Below are 22,485 nucleotides of genomic sequence, written 5' to 3'. Positions count from 1 at the left end.
AGGTTTCCGTAGCAACGATTGTGTTGTTTAGAGTGAAAAACGAATTAAGTCCCTAGATAATTGCAACTAGGTCACCATCGCAATGGTTTTGTTTTGGCAAATCGAATGCTCAACAAATGAAGTTTCAGCTGGGTTCCCATAGCAACTGCTGTATCATTTCGACTGCTTCTGTGAGAAACAAATGCGTTTGTCAACTGTTACTCTGATGTGACATCACCGCTTCGACCCGCGGCGCTCAGAGATGTAGCAGCAGCAGCCTTCGCGGCCGCCGCGCCCGGGTTCGATTGTTGTCGGCCCATGGAGCAGCGGAGGAACAGCCGCATCAGGCGGCCGCCAGGTGATTCGAGTCACGTGACCGGTCGATGTATCGAACCATGCGGTCACAGTGTTTTATTAATGAATCTCCTAATATCGAAGACAAAACAACTCCTTGATGCGGTTGTAGTGGGGAGTAGCTAGCATGTAAGCAAAATTTACGCAGGGTGGCTTATTATTATTATTATTATTATTATTATTATTATTATTATTATTATTATTATTATTATTATTATTATTTGCTCTAGAGTATGCATTAGGAAAGTCCAGGATAACAGAGAGGGTTTGGAATTGAACGGGTTACATCAGCTGCTTGTCTATGCGGATGACGTGAATATGTTAGGAGAAAATTCACGAATGATTAGGGAAAACACGGGAATTTTACTAGAAGCAAGTAAAGAGATAGGTTTGGAAGTAAATCCCGAAAAGACAAAGTATATGATTATGTCTCGTGACCAGAATATTGTACGAAATGGAAATATAACAATTGGAAATTTATCCTTTGAAGAGGTGGAAAAATTGAAATACCTGGCAGCAACAGTAACAAATATAAATGATACTCGGGAGGAAATTAAACGCAGAATAAATATGGGAAATGCCTGTTATTATTCGGTTGAGAAGCTTTTATCATCCAGTCTGCTGTCAAAAAATCTGAAAGTTTGAATTTATAAAACAGTTATATTACCGGTTGTTCTGTATGGTTGTGAAACTTGGACTCTCACTTTGAGAAAGGAACAGAGATTAAGGGTATTAGAGAATAAGGTGCTTAGGAAAATATTTGGGGCTAATAGAGATGAAGTTACAGGAGAATGGAGAAAGTTACACAACACAGAACTGCACGCATTGTATTCTTCACCTGACATAATTAGGAACATTAAATCCAGACGTTTGAGATGGGCAGGGCGTGTAGCACGTATGGGCGAATCCAGAAATGCATATAGAGTGTTAGTTGGGGGACCGGAGGGAAGAAGACCTTTAGGGAGGCCGAGACGTAGATGGGAAGATAATATTAAAATGTATTTGAGGGAGGTGGGATATGATGATAGAGACTGGATTAATCTTGCTCAGGATAGGGACCAATGGCGGGCTTATGTAAGGGCGGCAATGAACCTCCGGGTTCCTTAAAAGCCAGTAAGTAAGTAACCACGTCACTTAGCAATCCCAATAAAACATTTTACATTGTAGTCTTTCTCCTGGTTATTGCTTCTGTAAAAGAATTATTATGGATTTTTTTTTTTTCCAATTATGGACTTTTTATGGGAATTTTTGAGTACGGGCTTTTTTAAACTGGACATTTTGTTGTGGACATTTTGATAGTGGACATTTTTACTGGACTTTTTCCTTTGGACATTTTGCTCTGGACATTTTTGTTTGTGACCATTTTTCCTCTGGTCATTTTGAAGTGGACAATTTACCCTGGAAGCCGTTATGAGTAATATTCCATACTTTTTAACACTATGTATATACATATACAGTACATAAGGAATAATACTATATTTGAAATGTGATAAAGGAACTGAGTAGTTCCGAAATTAAAACTTATGACAAGTTCCTTCTGACAACATTTTTTTCCTGTATAGATCTATATTTGAAAGGCTTGTCGAACAGTAAATATGTCGTGATTAAAGGAATGTTGCTTGAATGAGGTACACCGAATATTTTGTCATACAGATGAGGCGGACTCTATCTACTTGGCTGCTTACAAGCAAGAACTTGCAGGTTTCCTGGAATCACGCAACCCGTCCATCACCATTGATTGCACGAAGGAAGGGTCTAACTTACCCGTGGGAAATAAAATGCAGGGCAAGTCGGATTATTTGTTGCCATGGCGACGAATTGATATGCATTTCTCTTTCGCATGACGTGAGGTTTGAAGAAAATAATCTAGTGTACTATTATTCAGTTCCAGTTTCTAAGAAGTGTACCCACCATACCAAATATCCCGTCCGTCTGTAAGTAACTGCGTATGAAGTACTGAAATAGTCATTGTTCTTATCCAGTGCTTCAACATAATGATTTTACATCATCTGTATTATCAGTACAGTTTTCATGATTGTTATTCATTATCGTCACCAATTTTTATTATCACCATTTTGTTATCATGCCATATTCATAATCGATATTATCGTCAAGTTTATTTTGACGTGACTATTACACTCTTACTACGTCATACTACTTTTGACCAATAAAACGGTACGAAAGGACGTCTTTCAACCAATCATGGCTGCTTATCGCACAATTTTATCGCGTCCCTAGCATTTGTTTAATTTTATCGCGTCCCTAGCATTTGTTTCTTTGTTTGCCAACATTTGAAACTGCGCTGGTCTGGACGTCAAAAATATATATAAAATTACAAACCACTCCAGTCGATGCACAGCAGTTTCAAATATGACTCGCATTGGCATTCAAGAACAAGAATTAATAAAAATCACTGATCATACCTATGCATCTTCTGAAATCCGATTTACAAATAAATGAAGAGCACCATTCGGAAATCCTGAATAAGTTGAATACACCATGTAGGCCTAAATCAACGAGTTCTACTTCTATTATGCACGCGTCCAATATAACATCAATTGAACCACCAACTACATTCAAATTTGAAAATTGTACATTCAATAATTATTCCTTTTAAAATTATTCATTCGGAAATTCTGAATAAGTTGAATACACCATGTAGGCCTAAATCAACGAGTTCCACTTCTATTACGCACACGTCCAATATAACATCAATTGAACCACCAACCACATTCAAATTTGAAAATTGTACATTCAATAATTATTCCTTTTAAATTTATTCATTCGGAAATCCTGAATAAGTTGAATACACCATGTAGGCCTAAATCAACGAGTTCCACTTCTATTACGCACACGTCCAATATAACATGAATTGAACCACCAACCACATTCAAATTTGAAAATTGTACATTCAATAATTATTCCTTTTAAATTTATTCATTCGGAAATCCTGAATAAGTTGAATACATCATGTAGGCCTAAATCAACGAGTTCCACTTCTATTACGCACACGTCCAATATAACATCAATTGAACCACCAACCACATTCAAATTTGAAAATTGTACATTCAATAATTATTCCTTTTAAATTTATTCATTCGGAAATCCTGAATAAGTTGAATACATCATGTAGGCCTAAATCAACGAGTTCCACTTCTATTACGCACACGTCCAATATAACATGAATTGAACCACCAACCACATTCAAATTTGAAAATTGTACATTCAATAATTATTCCTTTTAAAATTATTCGTGTTTATTTTTTATGTCATCGTCGTTAATTAAAACTTTTCTAACACTTGTGTATATTAGTTAGGTTATGTTATAGCTTCTGCTCTGAGAGGATAAAAGAACTTCTGCTATATGATATTATGGATAGTCACGTATCAGAGATTGTTTAATATTAAGATTTATTGAATAGTAATCTTTACAGTGTCTGTATGTAGCTAGAATGCAATATACTGAGTAAATGAAACTCAAGAACAGTTTTTATTCCTCGTCAGAAAAGATACAAAACAATTTACAACAAAACCGTTGCCAAGGAGAGCTGAATTGCCATAGCCCACTCCGTTGTATCATGAACAGGGAACGGATTTATATGGACTAAAAATATATGAAATATGTAAATATATATGTAGTTATTTTTACCAAAATATGGAATTAAATATGGATTTTTACCAAAATATGGAATTAAATATGGACCTTAAAATTATAAAAAAAATGACTATGTACGTTAAATATTGGTACATTTTAATCAAACTAAACAAAAAAATATAATGGACGTACCTTATCTTCCAATGTAGTTTCAACAAAACACAATTTTTATTGTCTGTTACCATAACAATAGGTTACAAACATTTCTTTCAAGTGCTGAAAAGTGAATCTTCTTCTATTGTCTCTGAGGATAGATTTATACTGACTAAAAGAGCGTTCGACGTCACAAGAAGTAACTGGTACATAATTCAATTTCACAATGTCTGCTGGGGATAAGTCCAAGTTAATCTTCACTGTTGATTCACCACTCATCACAGCAACAACCTTTTGTAGTTCTTCATATCCAGGGTTTTTTGAAAGCTACAGTGTCCACCTTAGCTCTTACTGCATCTGCAACTTTACCTCTACCACGATTCAGTTGTTCCACAGTACTATTTATAATTTCAAAACTTTCAGATAGTGAAAGGTGCCTATTTTTGGAGACTTTTGAGCGTTTTTATGATGCATGAAAATGTATGCTGAATGTGAGCTAAGTCATTCTTCACACTTATGTCACAGGTAAACTGTTTTCGCAGTATCAATTGAGACTGCATCTTCAGAGTCCAATGCAAGGAGAACATTGTTAATAGAGTCTATATGTTCGGCATAATATTCAACTGCTTCTAGCCATGTACCCCATCTAGTTAAAATTGGCTTTGGTGGCAATGGAATTTCAGGGTACATTTCTTTCAACACGTTAACTCTACTGGGAGCTTTGAGAAATACTTTTTTCACTGATGAAATCAACAAATCTACTTTAGGGAAATTGTCTCTGACCACTTCTGCCACACGATGAAATGCATGCGCCACACAAGTAAAATGAGTCAATTTAGGATATACAACAGATAATGCTTGTCCAGCTTTGACCATATAAGGGGCAGCATCGCTAATAAAGAATAACACATTATCGTACATAATACCCTTTGGCCACAGGATACCCATAGCTTCGTTGAACAGTTTAACTATAGTTTTGTTATTGCACTTTTCTAGAACATCACAATGTAAAAGAATTCGTTCAGAATATTGTTCACTTAACAAACCGATAACTACATTACCAACAAGTCTACCTTCTTTGTCGGGATTCTCATCAATGGAAACCCAAATTGAACTATCTTTAATTTCATCTCTTATCTTCTGTATTGTCTCATCGTAGATGGATGGAGCATACGTCTTCCTAAGTGTTGACTCATCCGGGATTGTATGTTGAGTATATTTTTCAAGGAATTCCCTGAAGACCTTATTCTTTAGTTTGTAGAGAGGAATATCAGCAGAGATGAGAGAACGGCACAGGTCGATGTTAAACTCAGATCTTACATTCGATGTTGTTGGTTGTGTTAAAAACAATTGTCTCTGCTTGGAATTTAGTTGTTTGTTGGCCTGATGTTTACTAGTTGTAATGTGTTGTTGCACCAGGAACTTTTGTGTAGATGATACTGCACACTGACACAAATTACAAAATAATATTTTATTGTCAGTTGATAAACCATCTTCTTTAAATTCTGAAATGTAACTTGTTAGTTTTGATTTTAAATTGACTGAATGACGTACTTTTGGCATATTTACCGTCTTTATAGTATGATTTACAAAACTGAACCTATGTGTACTCTGACTGGCATTTAACTGTTGAGCTGCACAACTGAAGTCTGTTAAAAATTTTAAATTAAATTAATACAGTTTTGTAACTTACTTTCCCATTGTTGATAGGACTGCTAATTTTCAAATAACTCTGATGTTAAAGGGATTACTGAACATGTGTTTAAATCTCTATTGTTGAAATGTATTTTTAAAAGTTAATGGAATTTTGTTTTGTTTTATTGTTAAACCTAATATAATATGGACTGTTTTATATGAAATATGGAAAATATATGGAAATTAACGAAAATATGTACTAAACTCTAAAATATGGAAAAATATGGAAAATAAAAGTAGGATTTTTCAACCCTACACATTGTGAAACATAAAGATAATGCAAAATATAAATTATATTAGCTTTATAAGTAAATATGTATTTACATATAAATCCTTTCCCTGATCATGAACCTAGACGTAGGCCAGTTGTGACTGCAGAACTCAGAGCCCTACATGTATAAAGACACTACTGCCATCCAGCATGCATCTAGCGTAATATTTGTAATGTTGAGATGTACAATAATACATTTGAAGACAGTTGTATTTTCGTAAGTCAATTAATATTTTATTGTATTGGAGTACTTCGTTACTTCTAATCTTTATATACTTTCTTCTAATCTTGTAATAGTCAATTAAATGCCACTCGAGTTTTTATTTTCTCTAGATAAATCAAAACGTCTAGTGAGATTACTGTTGAATATTACAATCTTACTACGTCATACTACTTTCGACCAATAAAACGGTACGAAAGGACGTCTTTCAACCAATCATGGCTGCTTATCGCACAATTTTATCGCGTCCCTAGCATTTGCTTAATTTTATCGCGTCCCTAGCATTTGTTTATTTTTATCACTACCCTAGCATTTGTTTCTTTGTTTGCCAGCATTTCAAACTGCACTGGTCTGGACGTCAAAAAAAAAAAAAAAAAAAACAGAAAATTACAAAACACTCCAGTCGATGCACAGCAGTTTCAAATATGACTCGCATTGGCATTCAAGAACAAGAATTAATAAAGATCACTGGTCATAGCTATGCATCTTCCCTGAAACCCTATTTACAAATAAATGAAGAGCACCATTCGGAAATCCTGAATAAGTTGAGGGATACACCATGTACATCAACGAGTTCACTTCTTTTACGCACACGTCCAATATAACATCAACTGAACCACCAACCACTAAAACATTCAAATTTGAAAATTGTACTTTCAATAATTGCTTCTTTTAGAATTATTAATGTTTATTTTTTATTTCATCATCGTTAATTAAAACGTTTCATGTTTATTTCATCGTCCCTAATTAAAACTTTTCTAATACTCGTTTATATTATTTAGGTTATGTTTGTTATAGCTTCTGCTATATGATATTATGGATAGTCACGTATCAGAGATTGTTTAATACTGAGATTTATTGAAAATCATCTGTCAAGTAACGTTGATTACTGGGATCCTGATGATTGAAGTGAAATACAACTGTTTTAATAAAAACGAAACTGAATCAACAAAGCCTTCTTGACTAGTAACCGTCCACAGAGCTCAATGAAGATTCCATAGTTGGCACAACTGATGACAAGAAAACAGCTACAGCCATCTAGCGTAATGTTGAGATGGTACAATAATACATTTGAAGACAGTTGTATTTTCGTAAGTCAATTAATATTTTATTGTATTGGAGTACTTCGTTACTTCTAATCTTTATATACTTTCTTCTAATCGTGTACTAGTCAATTAAATCCCGCTCGAGTTTTGATTTTCTCTAGATAAATATGCTCGTGTTCCACTCGCAGATTTATAGATAAAATCAAAACCTCTAGTGAGATTACTGTTGAAAATTCTTCTGTAAACTCGACCTACAATGCGGAAAAAGAAGTAACATTTCGACATTCAAGATTTTTCTGACGTCACTCGTATTACCATGGCAATAGATGTGTCAAACTCTCCGTCCCTGTCCGTTTCGCTCCATTCTCTGTTTAATATGCTCGATATATTCGATACATTTCGGCTCGTTCCATTATCATTGGATAGAGTTTATTCATCCAGTCTGTGATAGTATTTATTAAATCCTGAAATGCGTCCTTACTAACCCAGAAATTACATACCAACAATTAGAGGGACAAATCTCCCGTCACTTTTTATCAACCCCCGTAATCCTTTTGTTTGTCGCAGTTAATCATATTTTCTTCCATTTTATTACAATATCTTCATTATCATCGTTGTCTTTTTATCATTTTCTCCTTTATCGCCATTATATTTCTGACTAATATGTTATTTGTCTTTGACTTCTGGTATATCATTATTATTTCCTTATTATCTTTTTATTTATTAACTTTATCAGATCTTCATTTTATCACATTCTTGATTTTATCATTACACTTTTATAAATTCCCGTTTGTAAACATCATCTTATTTATTACTTTCTTTCTTAACATTTACTTAATTATAATCATCATTGAGTTCATTATTTATCGCATTGTTTATTATCAAAATCTCTTTTGTTATCTACTCGTTTATAATCATCATCTTGATTATCATTATTACCTCGTCCATTATTTTCTTGATTATAAATGTCTTCTTGTTTTTCACTCTCTTCTTCATCAATTTCATTTCGCTTTTTACTATCATCTTATTTCATTATCGTCTTGTTTTTCACTCTAACCTTGTTCATCACTATCATCTTTATAATAATTATCATCTTCTTTCAATTATCATCTTGTTTTTTCATTGTAGCCTTCTTCATCACTCCATCTTGTTCATCACTATCATGGTATTTATAATTATCATCTTGTTTTCACTGTAATCTTATTTTTCATTGTAGCCTTCTTCATCACTCCATCTTGTTCATCACTATCATCGTGTTTATTATCATCTTGTTTTCACTGTCATCTTGTTTTTCATTGTAGCCTTCTTCATCACTCCATCTTGTTCATCACTATCATCGTGTTTATTATCATCTTGTTTTTACTGTCATCTTGTTTTTCATTGTAGCCTTCTTCATCACTCCATCTTGTTCATCACTATCATCGTGTTTATTATCATCTTGTTTTTACTGTCATCTTGTTTTTCATTGTAGCCTTCTTCATCACTCCATCTTGTTCATCACTATCATCGTGTTTATTATCATCTTGTTTTTACTGTCATCTTGTTTTTCATTGTAGCCTTCTTCATCACTCCATCTTGTTCATCACTATCATCGTGTTTATTATCATCTTGTTTTCACTGTCATCTTGTTTTTCATTGTAGCCTTCTTCATCACTCCATCTTGTTCATCACTATCATCGTGTTTATTATCATCTTGTTTTTACTGTCATCTTGTTTTTCATTGTAGCCTTCTTCATCACTCCATCTTGTTCATCACTATCATCGTGTTTATTATCACCTTGTTTTCACTGTCATCTTGTTTATTATCTCTTGTTTTTTCACTATTACCTTATTCATCACTATCATGGTATTTATAATTATCATCTTGTTTTCACTGTCATCTTGTTTTTCATTGTATTCTTCTTCATCACTCCAGCTTCTTCATCACTATCATCGTGTTTATTATTATCTTGTTTTTCATTGTCATCTTGTTTATTATCTCTTGTTTTTCATTATAACCTTATTCATCACTATCATCGTCTTTATATTTAGGCCTATCATCTTGTTTTTCACTATCATCTTGTTTTTTCATTGTAACTTTCTTCATCACTCCATCTTGTTCATCAATATCATCGTGTTTATTATTTTGTTTTTCACTGTCATCTTCTTTATTATCATCTTGTTTTCACTATAACCTTGTTCATCACTTCATTTTGTTTATCACTATTATTGTGTTTATCACTATCATCTTGCTCATAATTTCATTTTGTTTAACACTTCACCTTATTTATGACAATCTTCTTGTTCATCACTTCATTTTGTCCATCACTTCATCTTGTTTATCACTATCATCTTGCTCATAATTCCATTTTGTTTAACACTTCACCTTGTTTATGACAATCTTCTTGTTCATCACTTCATTTTGTCCATCACTTCATCTTGTTTATCACTATCTTCTTGCTCATAATTCCATTTTGTTTAACACTTCACCTTGTTTATGACAATCTTCTTGTTCATCACTTCATTTTGTCCATCACTTCATCTTGTTTATCACTATCATCTTGCTCATAATTCCATTTTGTTTAACACTTCACCTTGTTTATGACAATCTTCTTGTTCATCACTTCATTTTGTCCATCACTTCATCTTGTTTATCACTATCATCTTGCTCATCATTTCATTTTGTTTAACACTTCACCTTGTTTATGACAATCTTCTTGTTCATCACTTCATTTTGTCCATCACTTCATCTTGTTTATCACTATCATCTTGCTCATCATTTCATTTTGTTTAACACTTCACCTTGTTTATGACAATGTTCTTGTCCATCACTTCATCTTGTTTGTTATGAAACGAGTTAACGATTTTGTATAAATCGTATGTAACTATATTTTATGAAGTGACTTTCATTGCTTCTTACTTCGTTTATATAATACTACTCCTGTAAAATAATAAGAGGTATTCTTAACACACTCTGTATTGTAGCTTTTCAAGTTGACTGACCTGGTGAATGTGTGATACATCCCGTGTAGTGAGTTTATCGCCCTTGAGTGTGTGGGTGACAGAGGGCAGGTTGCTGTTGAATCTGTCATGAGACGTGGCATCAGCTGTTCGTCGGGAGTGAGCTTGAGGCAGGTCGAGGTCGATAAATCAGCTGGTGGCTAACGCACGGCGCCACGGGACTGGAACACCAGCGGTAATCTGTCTTACTAATGTCCGTCCAGATTTAGAAAGGAGTTCACAGCGGCGATATTAGATTGAGGGAAATTTCCCATTTTGGGACGAATCTTCATATTCTCTCCATATAAAATCAACATTATTTTAATGATGGTGTTACGTAATTCCTAATTATACTACTAGGTTCAAAAAGTTCCCGGAATTTTACTACCATTTTTCGTATTAATATATAACAAGGGATATTATACATTTGTTTTGTTGGTAACATTCATGATGTCATTTCCTTAAAGTTTGTTGATAATGGCAATTATTGGTTTTGAGTTGTAGGCAATTGTTTATCATAGTGTTTTGTTTGTTCGTCGCATTTTGTAATTATGTCCACAGAGCAAAGTACAAACATCAAGTTCTGTGTTTTGCTGGGGACATGATCAGTATGGCTGATGAAGATGGTGATTTCTTAAACAAAATGAAACTGGTGCTACTTGTACGACCCAGTCCCTAAACGACAGTCATCTGAGTGGAAATCGAAAACATCTCCTCGGAAGCAAAAATTTCCTAGGGACACTTCCAAAGGCAAAGTTATTTTAAATGTTATGTTTTATTTAACGACGCTCGCAACTGCAGAGGTTATATCAGCATCGCCGGATGTGCCGGAATTTTGTCCCGCAGGAGTTCTTTCACATGCCAGTAAATCTACTGACATGAGCCTGTCACATTTAAGCACACTTAAAGCAAAGTTATGTTGGAAGTTTTCTTCGACTCTCAGGGTCTCATGCACCATGAGTTCATTCCAGAAGGTCGTACTGTAACGAAAGAATTGTACGTAGAAACCCTCCGTCGCCTCTGGGACGCAGTGAGAAGGAAACGTCCAGAAAAGTGGGTAGAAAACAACTGGTTCCTTATGCATGACAATGCACCTGCTCATCGCGCAATTATTGTAAAGAATTTTCTTGCCAGGCACAACATAACTGCTTTGGATCACCCACCATACTCTCCTGATCTCTCACCACCTGATTACTTTCTGTTTCCCCGTCTGAAAAGTCATCTGAAAGGACGGAGATTCAATGCTGAAGAGGTTATCGCAAACGCGACGAGAGCACTAAGACGGGTTTCACAAAATGGCTTCCAGGCCTGCTTCCAGGAACTCTACACGCGTTGGCAAAAGTGTGTTGTTGCGGAAGGCAACTATTTTGAAGGGAATGCTGTAGAATAGTGTTTAAGGTACGTTGTTTCTATGATGCTAGCAAATTCCGGGAACTTTTTGAACCTAGTATGTATGTTTTTTGCATTTGCAATCCCCTGGTAGAGGAGAAGAGAAGGCCTAATGGCCTTATCCTTACCAGGTTAAATAAGTATATATACTACTATACTATTCTATATAATAATGATTTCATGCCCGTTTTCTTATTTGAGGGTCATTTCTCCGAATGGACACCTCAACTGCGCCACTTCATCACATATAAGGTACACGTACCAAATAAGCCACCTTAACACTTCAGTCACTTTTTCTCTGGAAATAAGTTATGTACAAACACGAAAATTATGAAATAGAAAATGTAATCTTATCTTTACAAAATAGCACAATGAAAATGGATATATTATATACCGAACAAGAATTAGAACTCATATAGGAAAACTTTGTAAACTGGCGTTATTAGGAACAGGTTTTCCAATTAACGCCACCTATTTTCTAGTAACCTATACACTTATAATTGTTCATGAATTATTTTTCCTAAGCAACACGAATTGAACTAAGCGACTAAATTTGAGTTTCTGTTAATAAAAGATACAAAATCACTCAATACTAATGAAAGATTTTTGTTCTGAAACTGAAACACCAGATGGATTAGGAAAATATGATTTCCAGTGACTCCTTACTTTAAAAAAAGAGACAATGTGACAGAGTAGAAAGTTATTAAACACTAAAGCATTTATGCAAATCAAGCTTTCAGGAATAACTACCTGTAAAGTTAATTTGAATAATTTCGAGGGAAGAATTGTTCCGGGGCCGGGTATTGAACCCGAGACCTTTGGTTAAACGTACCAACGCTCTCCCAACTGAGCTACCCGGGAACTCTACCCGACGCCGATCCAATTTTTCCCTCTATATCCACAGACCTCAAAGTGGGCTGACAACCGTCAAGCAACCAACATTGAGTGCACACTGACTTAAATTGTGGTTTTCTGTGGTCTCGGGTTCAATACCCGGCCCCGGAACAATTTTTCCCTCGAAATTATTCAAATTAACTTTACAGGGAGTTATTTCTGAAAGCTTGATCAGCATAATACACGTCACTGTTCGTTAACAGAAAACCACAATTTAAGTCACACAGAGTTAGTGTGCACTCAATGTTGGTTGCTTGACGGTTGTCAGCCCACTTTGAGGTCTGTGGATATAGAGGGAAAAATTGGATCGGTGTCGGGTAGAGTTCCCGGGTAGCTCAGTTGGGAGAGCGTTGGTACGTTTAACCAAAGGTCTCGGGTTCGATACCCGGCCCCGGAACAATTTTTCCCTCGAAATGATTCAAAATTACACAAAAGCATTTACCTTAGTTTAATATGAATGTTTTCCAATAAGTATAACCAAAAAATTAAGTTATGTAAAAAAAAAAAAATTAAGAGTTCGATAAGCAATTGAACGAATACCATCACTGCACTTTCTGAACATTTGTAAGTTGAAAGCTTAGTGATTTTCCTGATGTTTTCACACTGATGCTGTACTGGCAGCCTTAGTACTAACATAACCTAAAATTTTGTCTGTAGACCTTTAACGCCACATTGCGTTTACTGAGTACTTGATAACATGACATGCCTGTTTCTCTAATATTTTCAAATTTTATAGACAGCAGATACTTTCTATACACAGAAGAATGTTTAAGAATCACGAAAATATATCTATACTAATAATAAATCTGTAGCTGAAAATTTTCTGGTAATTTTCGATTTTCCAAAAATAACTGGTCCTAACATATATAATTAACCACCCTGAAACCGAAAATCGCTTTTTTGAAATTTTTATTTGTATGTCTGTCTGTATGTTTGTTACCTTTTCACGCGATAATGGCTGAACCGATTTCGATGAAAATTGGAATATAAATTAAGTTCGTTGTAACTTAGATTATAGGCTATATGGCACTCAAAATACATTATTTAAAAGTGGGGTTATAAGGGGGCCTGAATTAAATAAATCGAAATATCTCGCTTAGTATTGATTTTTGTGAAATATGTTACATAACAAAAGTTTCTTTAAAAATGATTTCTGATAAGGTTTATTCTTTGAAAAATTTTGATAGGACTGATATTTAATAGATAAATGAGTTTTAAAATTAAAATAACTGCCATCTAAGGCGGTGTATTGAAATAAAAAACAAATGACTTTCTCTATAAGGGGCCTTGGACACAACAATCGAAAGCTATGAAACATAGCCTACAGACAATGATTCTGTGTTTGTATGAAGTAATATCAGAAGCTAAATTAATCGATTTGTATAATTAATTATTATTTCATCATTGGAAAGTGTAGTTTCTCTGGATGGACATAATGCTATAATGTTATTACAGTAACTTGTGAGTGAATTGAGGACAGGTAAGATTAAAATAGCTTCTTATGCACAGAAAACTTGATAGGTTATTCTGTATATTCATTTCCTGTATTTCTTATAATAATGTTTATGAACATATTCATTTTTATCTCAGAGAATTAACGAACAACGAGAGTGTATTGATTTAGTATGCAGTAATAGTACGTTAGCTTAGGAATCCATTATTTTATAATTCAAATTTTAACTATGCTCAATCGAATCGTCTTAAAATACATAAAATACATATGCAATAAATGCAATGCAAAAAAATTGGGTAATGAGCCAAGCAGATTATGTTGCGCTGTTGTAAAAACTGTTCCTCCTGAGATTCAAGAGCTCCCACAACAAATTAAAAACTTTCTAATTCGAGTACATCCGTTATCAACACACTTTTTCATAATATAATATAATATAAACATAATAATAAATCTGTAGCCAAAATTTTTCTGTTAATTTTCGCTTTTCCAAAAAATAATTGGTAATAACAATTAAGAAACATGTTAAAGGAATTGTCATTGCACCAAATGAGTGTCTCTGGATCAAAATGACCGCATTTTAATATTTTAAATACAATTTAAATTAAGTAACATATTAAACGATTTATCCTTCTATCAAACACGAATGTTCCCTGGATCAAATGTCCTATTTTAATAATGTAATTACTTTATATTTATTTCTAACGGGTGCAGCGGAGCGCACGGGTACGGCTAGTAGTATAATATAGTTATTATTTGCTCAACACACAAAATAAAATATTGCCTCTTGCCTTGATATAACAACAGCCATTCACTATCAACACACAACAGGAAAATGATGGAATATCATGTCACTCGTAAATGTCACCGGACAGCTAGTAACTCATTTCATCACTAGATTGCAAGCGAATGTAGGCTACAGTAGTGCACTACCGAAAACTTGTGTCGTTAATAAATTTTAATAGGTTGGCGTTAAAGGTATACATGGCGTTATTTGGCTCAGGGACCTTATAGGAAGTCACCCTAAAGATTAGATTTTGAGGTGCATATTTCGTCACTGTATCTCGTGCTAAATAGTAAATCAGTGCATGTGTTTTTCTTACAGGGTTCTGCGGGCCGCGTGGTCCCGTGTTTGGAGCTCTGTAGTGGAGGTCAGACGACGCCATCATGGCTGGAGGCAGATGTTCAGCGCCCCAGAGGACCCCGGATCGGTGACACTGCTCACGAGGCTTCGATCCCATCTGACTCCAGCGGACATGGGCAATGGTGAGCTGACATGACTTTCAGCAAGGCAATGAATGTATTAGCTTAGCTAACATTATCAAGATCAAAGATAAATGTCTTTGGGGACGTAATCGTTGGGAGCGAAGCGACTTGACGTAATTTACTCTGCATTAGATACAAGAGCGACGAACTACCTTCCTATAGGTTCAGAAACTTCCTTGCGCCACAAAACTAGGGAGCGGATTCCTATGTAAATGTTTGCTTATTGCTCATGAGATATCCTGACTTACGTAAGTGAATACATATACCGTATTTGCTCGCGTAATTTACTCACTTTTTAATTAACTTTGGCCACTGAAAAATTAGGGTGCGTAAAATATGCGGATTTTTCAAATAAGAGGTCCTGTTCTGAGTTTAACATATATTTTCCAATTTTTTATTTAATATACTCGTATTTGAAAATATTTAATCATAAACACATAATTCATAGATTTCCCGTAGTTCATATATACAGGGTGTTTCCGAGGTGGTGTTACAAACTTTCAGGGATGATGGCGAAGGGCGCATGTATCAATTTGAGGTAAGGAACCATGGTCCAGAAATGACTCAGTCGAAAGTTATAAGCAAAAATAGTTGTGTGGAAATGGAATTGTAATTTGGCAACACGTGCCCTCCTTCCCTCAACCTCTGGAACAGTTGTGGAAAAATGATATGGGCCGGATGTCTCCTACGTGGGTACTTGCCCGATACAATCTGTGAGCTTGTCTACTGTTCCCATTGGCTCATCCGTATTCGAAAATCAGGTCTGCTCATTCCGCTCTCGTGTACTCCTCCATTTCACTAGGACTGATCGACTGGACACTGCAACTTGTACACATACACTGCTGTCTACAGACCTGCATATCAGGACCGATCATGTCCGTTACACATTACGCTATCTGCAATGCCTGTTATTATTCGGTTGAGAAGCTTTTGTCCTCTAGTTAGCTGTAAACAAATCTGAAAGTTAGAATTTATAAAACAGTTATATTACCGGTCGTTCTTTATAGTTGTGAAACTTGGACTCTCACTTTGAGAGAGGAACATAGGTTAAGGGTGTTTGAGAATAAGGTGCTTAGGAAAATATTAGGGACTAAGAGGGATGAATTTACAGGAGAATGGAGAAAGTTACACAACACAGAACTGCACGCATTGTATTCTTCACCTGACATAATTAGGAACATTAAATCCAGACGTTTGAGATGGACAGGGCATGTAGCACGTATGGGCGAATCCAGAAATGCATATAGAGTGTTAGTTGGAAAACCGGAGGGGAAAAGACCTTTGGGGAGGCCGAGACGTAGATGGGAGGATGATATTAAGATGGATTTGAGGGAGGTGGAATATGATGATAGAGACTGGATAAATCTTGCTCAGGATAGGGACCGATGGCGGGCTTATTTGAGGGTGGCAATGAACCTGCGGGTTCTTTAAAAGCCATTTGTAAGTAAGTAAGATACTGAATATGAACAGACTTTTTCCAAAAGTTATTGACGTCGATATGCAGTACATAGAAGGCTTGTGAACGCTTCTGTAGCACGATAGTGTGTTTTCTCGTCGTATTTAAAAATTATTCGTTATATATTTAAAATTATTCTTTATTTTACAATTGTATGATTATAAAATCTGTGCAAATATAGACCTAGGTAAATCTCACTAGTAATAAATTCAGATTTAATAATTAAATTCAAAGTGAAGTCATAATATGTAAACATTGTCCAGAAATTCTTAATTGTGAGTTATTCAGTGACAAGGATACAGTTACGAAACGAGTATTTCACTTGGAACTATTAAAATACATTTAGAACGACACATTAAAAATACAGTGTTACTATAAATGATCTTTCCGATTACAAACTTGAATAACTATCGTTAGGAGACACTTAGAAACATGATACTGGTATCAATGAAAAGAGAAACTCAAATATTTTTTGTTATACATTCGGTTAAATCACGTGTGCTACTCTTAAATCAGAAAAAATTATAAAACATGAAATTGGTATCAACAGAAACAGAAACTCCAACAGTTTTTAAATTTTTTGACTGGAAAACATGAAACATGAAAGAGAAAGAGAAACATTTGGTTCACAACCGTAAGTCACATGTGCTCAATGTGAGCTCCTTGTGTCACACGACACACATCAAGTCTGTAGTCAATTTTCTGCCATACACGTTGTAGCATTGGACCATCCACCAGTGCAATGGCCTCTGTGATGCGGATACGAAGATCCTCAATGGTAGGTGGTATGGTACATTTGTTGTTTTATAAAACCCCACAGAAAAAAAATCACAAGGAGTGAGGTCGGGGGAACGTGGAGGCCAATGCAAACATTCTAAATCTTCACGGCCAGCACGTCCAATCCATCTCCTTGGAAGTCGTGTATTCAGTTCGTTTCTGACATCTAAGTGGTAATGGGGTGGTGCCCCATCGTGCTGAAAAATGAGACCTTCGATGTCCTGTTCCGGTTGTGGAAGAAGCCATAACTGTAACATGTCTAGGTATGAATTACCTGTGACTGTCGCCTCGACAATAAAGAAAGGGCCATACATCTTTTCACGGCTTAAAGCACTGGGATATGTGAACATCTATCACACAAAATGCCCTTCTGTCTTCGTTTGCAGTCATTTGTCTGATATATCGTCTCCTAACAATGAAATTAATAAATATGTGACAGGTTCACCAATATAACAAAAAATATTTGAGTTTCTCTTTCCATTGATACCAATATCATGTTTCTAAGTGTCTCCTAACGATAGATATTCAAGTTTGTAATCGGAAAGATCATTTATAGTAACACTGTATACGGGCTATTCCATATGAAATCGATCAGTAAAAAACCTCGCAATGTTTTAATACTCTCATTTTTTCCCTATTTATACAAGGTACTGAGGAGAGTGCATTTTCAAAAATATACTTTCGAAAGTCAAACGGTTTTCGTACTATTGAGCGACAGATTTAGTGTATTTTATAAAAATAAGCCTCTTTCAGCGCTCAGAACTCTGGAACCATTTACTGCAGAACATTGAACGAGAGCTCATTTTGAAGCTGACATTTGGTAGATTATGATAAGAAATAATAATTATTTTTATTATATACAGAGAGACAGATAATCTGATTTTACTTACTTTTAGGCTTTTTGCCTATTTGTAAAAATGTAAAAAATATTGAGAAAAAAACCTTGCGTTATTAAGAGGGATTCGGCATTGTTTGCTTAGTGGTCTGCCAATAAGTTTCGAGGGTATTAAAGAGATTATTTTCACACGCCTGGACTTGAACGGTGTAGTACTGCACGCATTGGCCGACAGCTGAAGATAAGCGAGCGTTGGGCGTCATTTTACACGTGTGTTTATGAAAACTTGTGATAAAGCTAGCCCAGCCATGACTGCTAGACGACACATCACGTGTTTGTCTCCTGGCCTTGCTTGTCTCGACTACCTACAGTCAGCTGGTTAGTTCACGCGCGTACTATTTATTTTCTTTATTTGATATTTTCAATACTTTCTTATCAACGGTGCACCAGTAAAAAATATGTGTTTATTTGTACTTTCAATGCGGAATCTAACCATATATTTTTTAAATATTTTTTCGTGGGCAAAGGCGTCTTAATGAAGAAAAATCTAAATTTCTCCATTTCCATAAAAAGTAAGAAAAACTGTTTACATGTCAATATAAACTTTAATTTCTCAGCATAAAAATAAACCATGACTTTGATCATTGGGTGAAAGGGTTTCGGAGCCACAACAGTTTAAAGTTGCTAATTTTATGAAAATACGATAAATTTAAATATTTTTAATTTAAACACTATGAAGTTCTGATGCCTCAAACTTTGCACAAAGCATTGTATCACAGTTGTCAACGGACAGAAAAAGTTTGATTATTTAAAAATTGCAAGGTCAATTTTCTCTATATTTCGGTCGATTTGAGATGGAATAGCCCGTACATTCCTCATGTAGCCCACACAATAACATGAAATACGGAAGCAACAAATAAATGGAAAAGTGAAAGGCATTACCACTTAATGAGAGTGCCTGTAAACATAATTACGAAACAACTTATGCACTTACAGACAGAGACGTAGAAGATTCGTGTCGGAATTAGTCGAAGCATCAGCTGTAATATGGAAATGGAACACATCTGAGGGCGACACCAGGTTATGTTTTATCACGCGATGATCGTGATTCTTTCGCTGCTTATCGTTTGTATGTTGTACCCAAGATTTTCCGTATCTCATTCATCTTCGTGTCTGAACTTTTCGTAACACGATGTTCCCCGATAATCACGCAACATTTGCATAATCGTTATCTTCAGAGCTCACGAAGCTTCTTGAATGTAGTTATCAGTTTGGTCACGGCAAGGCGTTGCTGACGCGCAGTACGATATCCATGACGTAACAATCGCAAGGTCTCGGAAAGCGGGAACTGTGAAGCAGGCCATGCTCCGGCTCCGCTCAGTTGCCAGTTTCTAGCGGTTAGCAGCGGCAGCTCGACTGCTGTGCTGCCGTCTATGAACTAATCGTGCATTGTTGTCGTCGAACGAAATGGCTGCCGCCGACAGCTGAATGTTTCCGCGCGTGTTTTGTTCGAAAGACGTAGATTTTGTTTTTGTCAGGGTTTCATCTCTTGAGTTCCTGTCACCTATTTCGGAGTGTAGTGCGTGGAACGCAGCACGTGTTCGACGGATCAGTGGCGCCAACTTCCACGTGTGAAAGTTACTAAAAGTGCGTGTTTGTTTTCAGAGTTAATCTCCTGTGAATAGATTTTGTAGCCTTTTGTTGTTTCTCCTCTTCCTCCAGGGAAGAAAGAGATTGTGTTTGTGGAAAGGAAACCTTGAGATCTGATCGACAACTGCTGGATTTTATGGCTTCTATAGAAGGTAAGAATGTTTTGCTATGTTACACATGTTTCAAGGTTTGTCCGCTGCGAACTACGCCTTGGAGAAACTATGTTCCAGTTTTCGGTGCTTCGCGAACTGAAGTAAAAGTTGGCAACACGTTTTACCTGTAGAGATTACATCAGTATAAATTCCGTGTGGTTTCAGGCGATGTATTAACCTTTAAAACAGCATGTTGGTCTGTTAATAACGCTGAACGATGTATGGGCTACTGATTAAAATTCAACATTTCATCACAACTTAAGTTTTGTCTCTGTTTACCACAACTGTAGACAATAGGGAATATATTGTGGCATGATCCCATGTGAAGATCTCTCAACATGTGCATTTTTTTAAGGTTACATGCAGCAATAAATCCATGAGATGATTACGAAAGTTGGCCTATTTTTAATTTGCTTATTTTTGCTACGCCAAATATTGCAATTTGTTTTTGATAAATCTTTCTTTTCCAATATTCTGAAATGTATTATTTTAAATGTTAATAAATGTGAATTACATGGCGTCTGTTCATGTACCATTCTGTAATTAAATTTTAAAAAATATGACAAATTTTAACGTGCATATGCCGAAGGTAAAAAACACATTCTCTCCTTAAAGTAAACAGTGTCACCAGCAAATTATACAGAATTACTCATTAGGCTATACAGAATCCTACCTTGTTTGGAAAACATTTTTTACTATTCAACAGGTTCATGATGTGTTACCTTGTTTGATAAACTTCTGTTCCTTATTTTGTTTTGAAAACATTTTTAACTTTTCAAAATGTTCGTGATTTGTTATTTTGTGTGGCAAAATGTCATAAAGTCTAAATATTCATGATTCGTTATTTTCTTGTGAAAACATTTCTAACTTTTCAAAATGTTCGTGATTTGTTATTTTGTGTGGCAAAATGTCATAAAGTCTAAATATTCATGATTCGTTATTTTCTTCTGAAAACATTTCCAACTTTTCAAAATGTTCGTGATTTGTTATTTTGTGTGGCAAAATGTCATAAAGTCTAAATATTCATGATTCGTTATTTTCTTCTGAAAACATTTCCAACTTTTCAAAATGTTCGTGATTTGTTATTTTGTGTGGCAAAATGTCATAAAGTTTAAATATTCATGATTCGTTATTTTCTTTTCAAAATATTTCCAACTTTTAAAAATGTTCGTGATTTGTTATTTTGTGTGGCAAAATGTCATAAAGTTTAAATATTCATGATTCGTTATTTTCTTTTGAAAACATTTCCAACTTTTCAAAATGTTCGTGATTTGTTACTTTGTGTGGCAAAATGTCATAAAGTTTAAATATTCATGATTCGTTATTTTCTTTTGAAAACATTTCCAACTTTTCAAAATGTTCGTGATTTGTTATTTTGTGTGGCAAAATGTCATAAAGTCTAAATATTCATGATTCGTTATTTTCTTCTGAAAACATTTCTAACTTTTCAAAATGTTCGTGATTTGTTATTTTGTGTGGCAAAATGTTATGAAGTCTAAATATTCATGATTCGTTATTTTCTTTTGAAAACATTTCCAACTTTTCAAAATGTTCGTAATTTGTTACTTTGTGTGGCAAAATGTCATAAAGTTTAAATATTCATGATTCGTTATTTTCTTTTGAAAACATTTCCAACTTTTCAAAATGTTCGTGATTTGTTATTTTGTGTGGCAAAATGTCATAAAGTGTAAATATTCATGATTCGTTATTTTCTTTTGAAAACATTTCCAACTTTTAAAAATGTTCGTGATTTGTTATTTTGTGTGGCAAAATGTCATAAAGTTTAAATATTCATGATTCGTTATTTTCTTTTGAAAACATTTCCAACTTTTAAAATGTTCGTGATTAGTTATTTTGTGTGGCAAAATGTCATAAAGTCTAAATATTCATGATTCGTTATTTTCTTTTGAAAACATTTCCAACTTTTCAAAATGTTCGTGATTTGTTATTTTGTGTGGCAAAATGTCATAAAGTTTAAATATTCATGATTCGTTATTTTCTTTTCAAAATATTTCCAACTTTTAAAAATGTTCGTGATTTGTTATTTTGTGTGGCAAAATGTCATAAAGTTTAAATATTCATGATTCGTTATTTTCTTTTGAAAACATTTCCAACTTTTAAAAATGTTCGTGATTTGTTATTTTGTGTGGCAAAATGTCATAAAGTTTAAATATTCATGATTCGTTATTTTCTTTTGAAAACATTTCCAACTTTTCAAAATGTTCGTGATTTGTTATTTTGTGTGGCAAAATGTCATAAAGTTTAAATATTCATGATTCGTTATTTTCTTTTGAAAACATTTCCAACTTTTCAAAATGTTCGTG

At 34.7% G+C, this 22,485-nt stretch overlaps 1 protein-coding gene across 3 annotated transcripts in view; it reads left to right on the top strand.

Annotated features, from left to right (window-relative positions):
* Window positions 1-15,191: 15,191 nt before the first annotated feature.
* Window positions 15,192-22,485, top strand: part of LOC138700916 (uncharacterized) — a 644,305-nt gene continuing 637,011 nt past the window's right edge. For 2 of the 3 annotated variants that reach the window (XR_011332411.1, XM_069827336.1), the window contains exon 1: window positions 15,192-15,291. Coding sequence is in view for 2 of the 3 variants with exons in the window: in XM_069827336.1 (XP_069683437.1) it covers window positions 15,207-15,291 (85 nt within the window). In the remaining variant the exon portion in view is untranslated. Of the gene's footprint in view, window positions 15,292-19,745; window positions 20,162-22,485 lie in introns of those variants that run through there. The other variant, XM_069827338.1, reaches the window with a different exon arrangement.

The sequence above is a fragment of the Periplaneta americana genome, chromosome 6 (genome assembly GCF_040183065.1).
Source record: "Periplaneta americana isolate PAMFEO1 chromosome 6, P.americana_PAMFEO1_priV1, whole genome shotgun sequence".
NCBI classification, from domain to species: Eukaryota; Metazoa; Arthropoda; class Insecta; order Blattodea; family Blattidae; genus Periplaneta; species Periplaneta americana.
The sequence above is the reverse complement of the archived record's forward strand: the minus strand, read 5'-3'. Positions and strand labels throughout refer to the sequence as shown.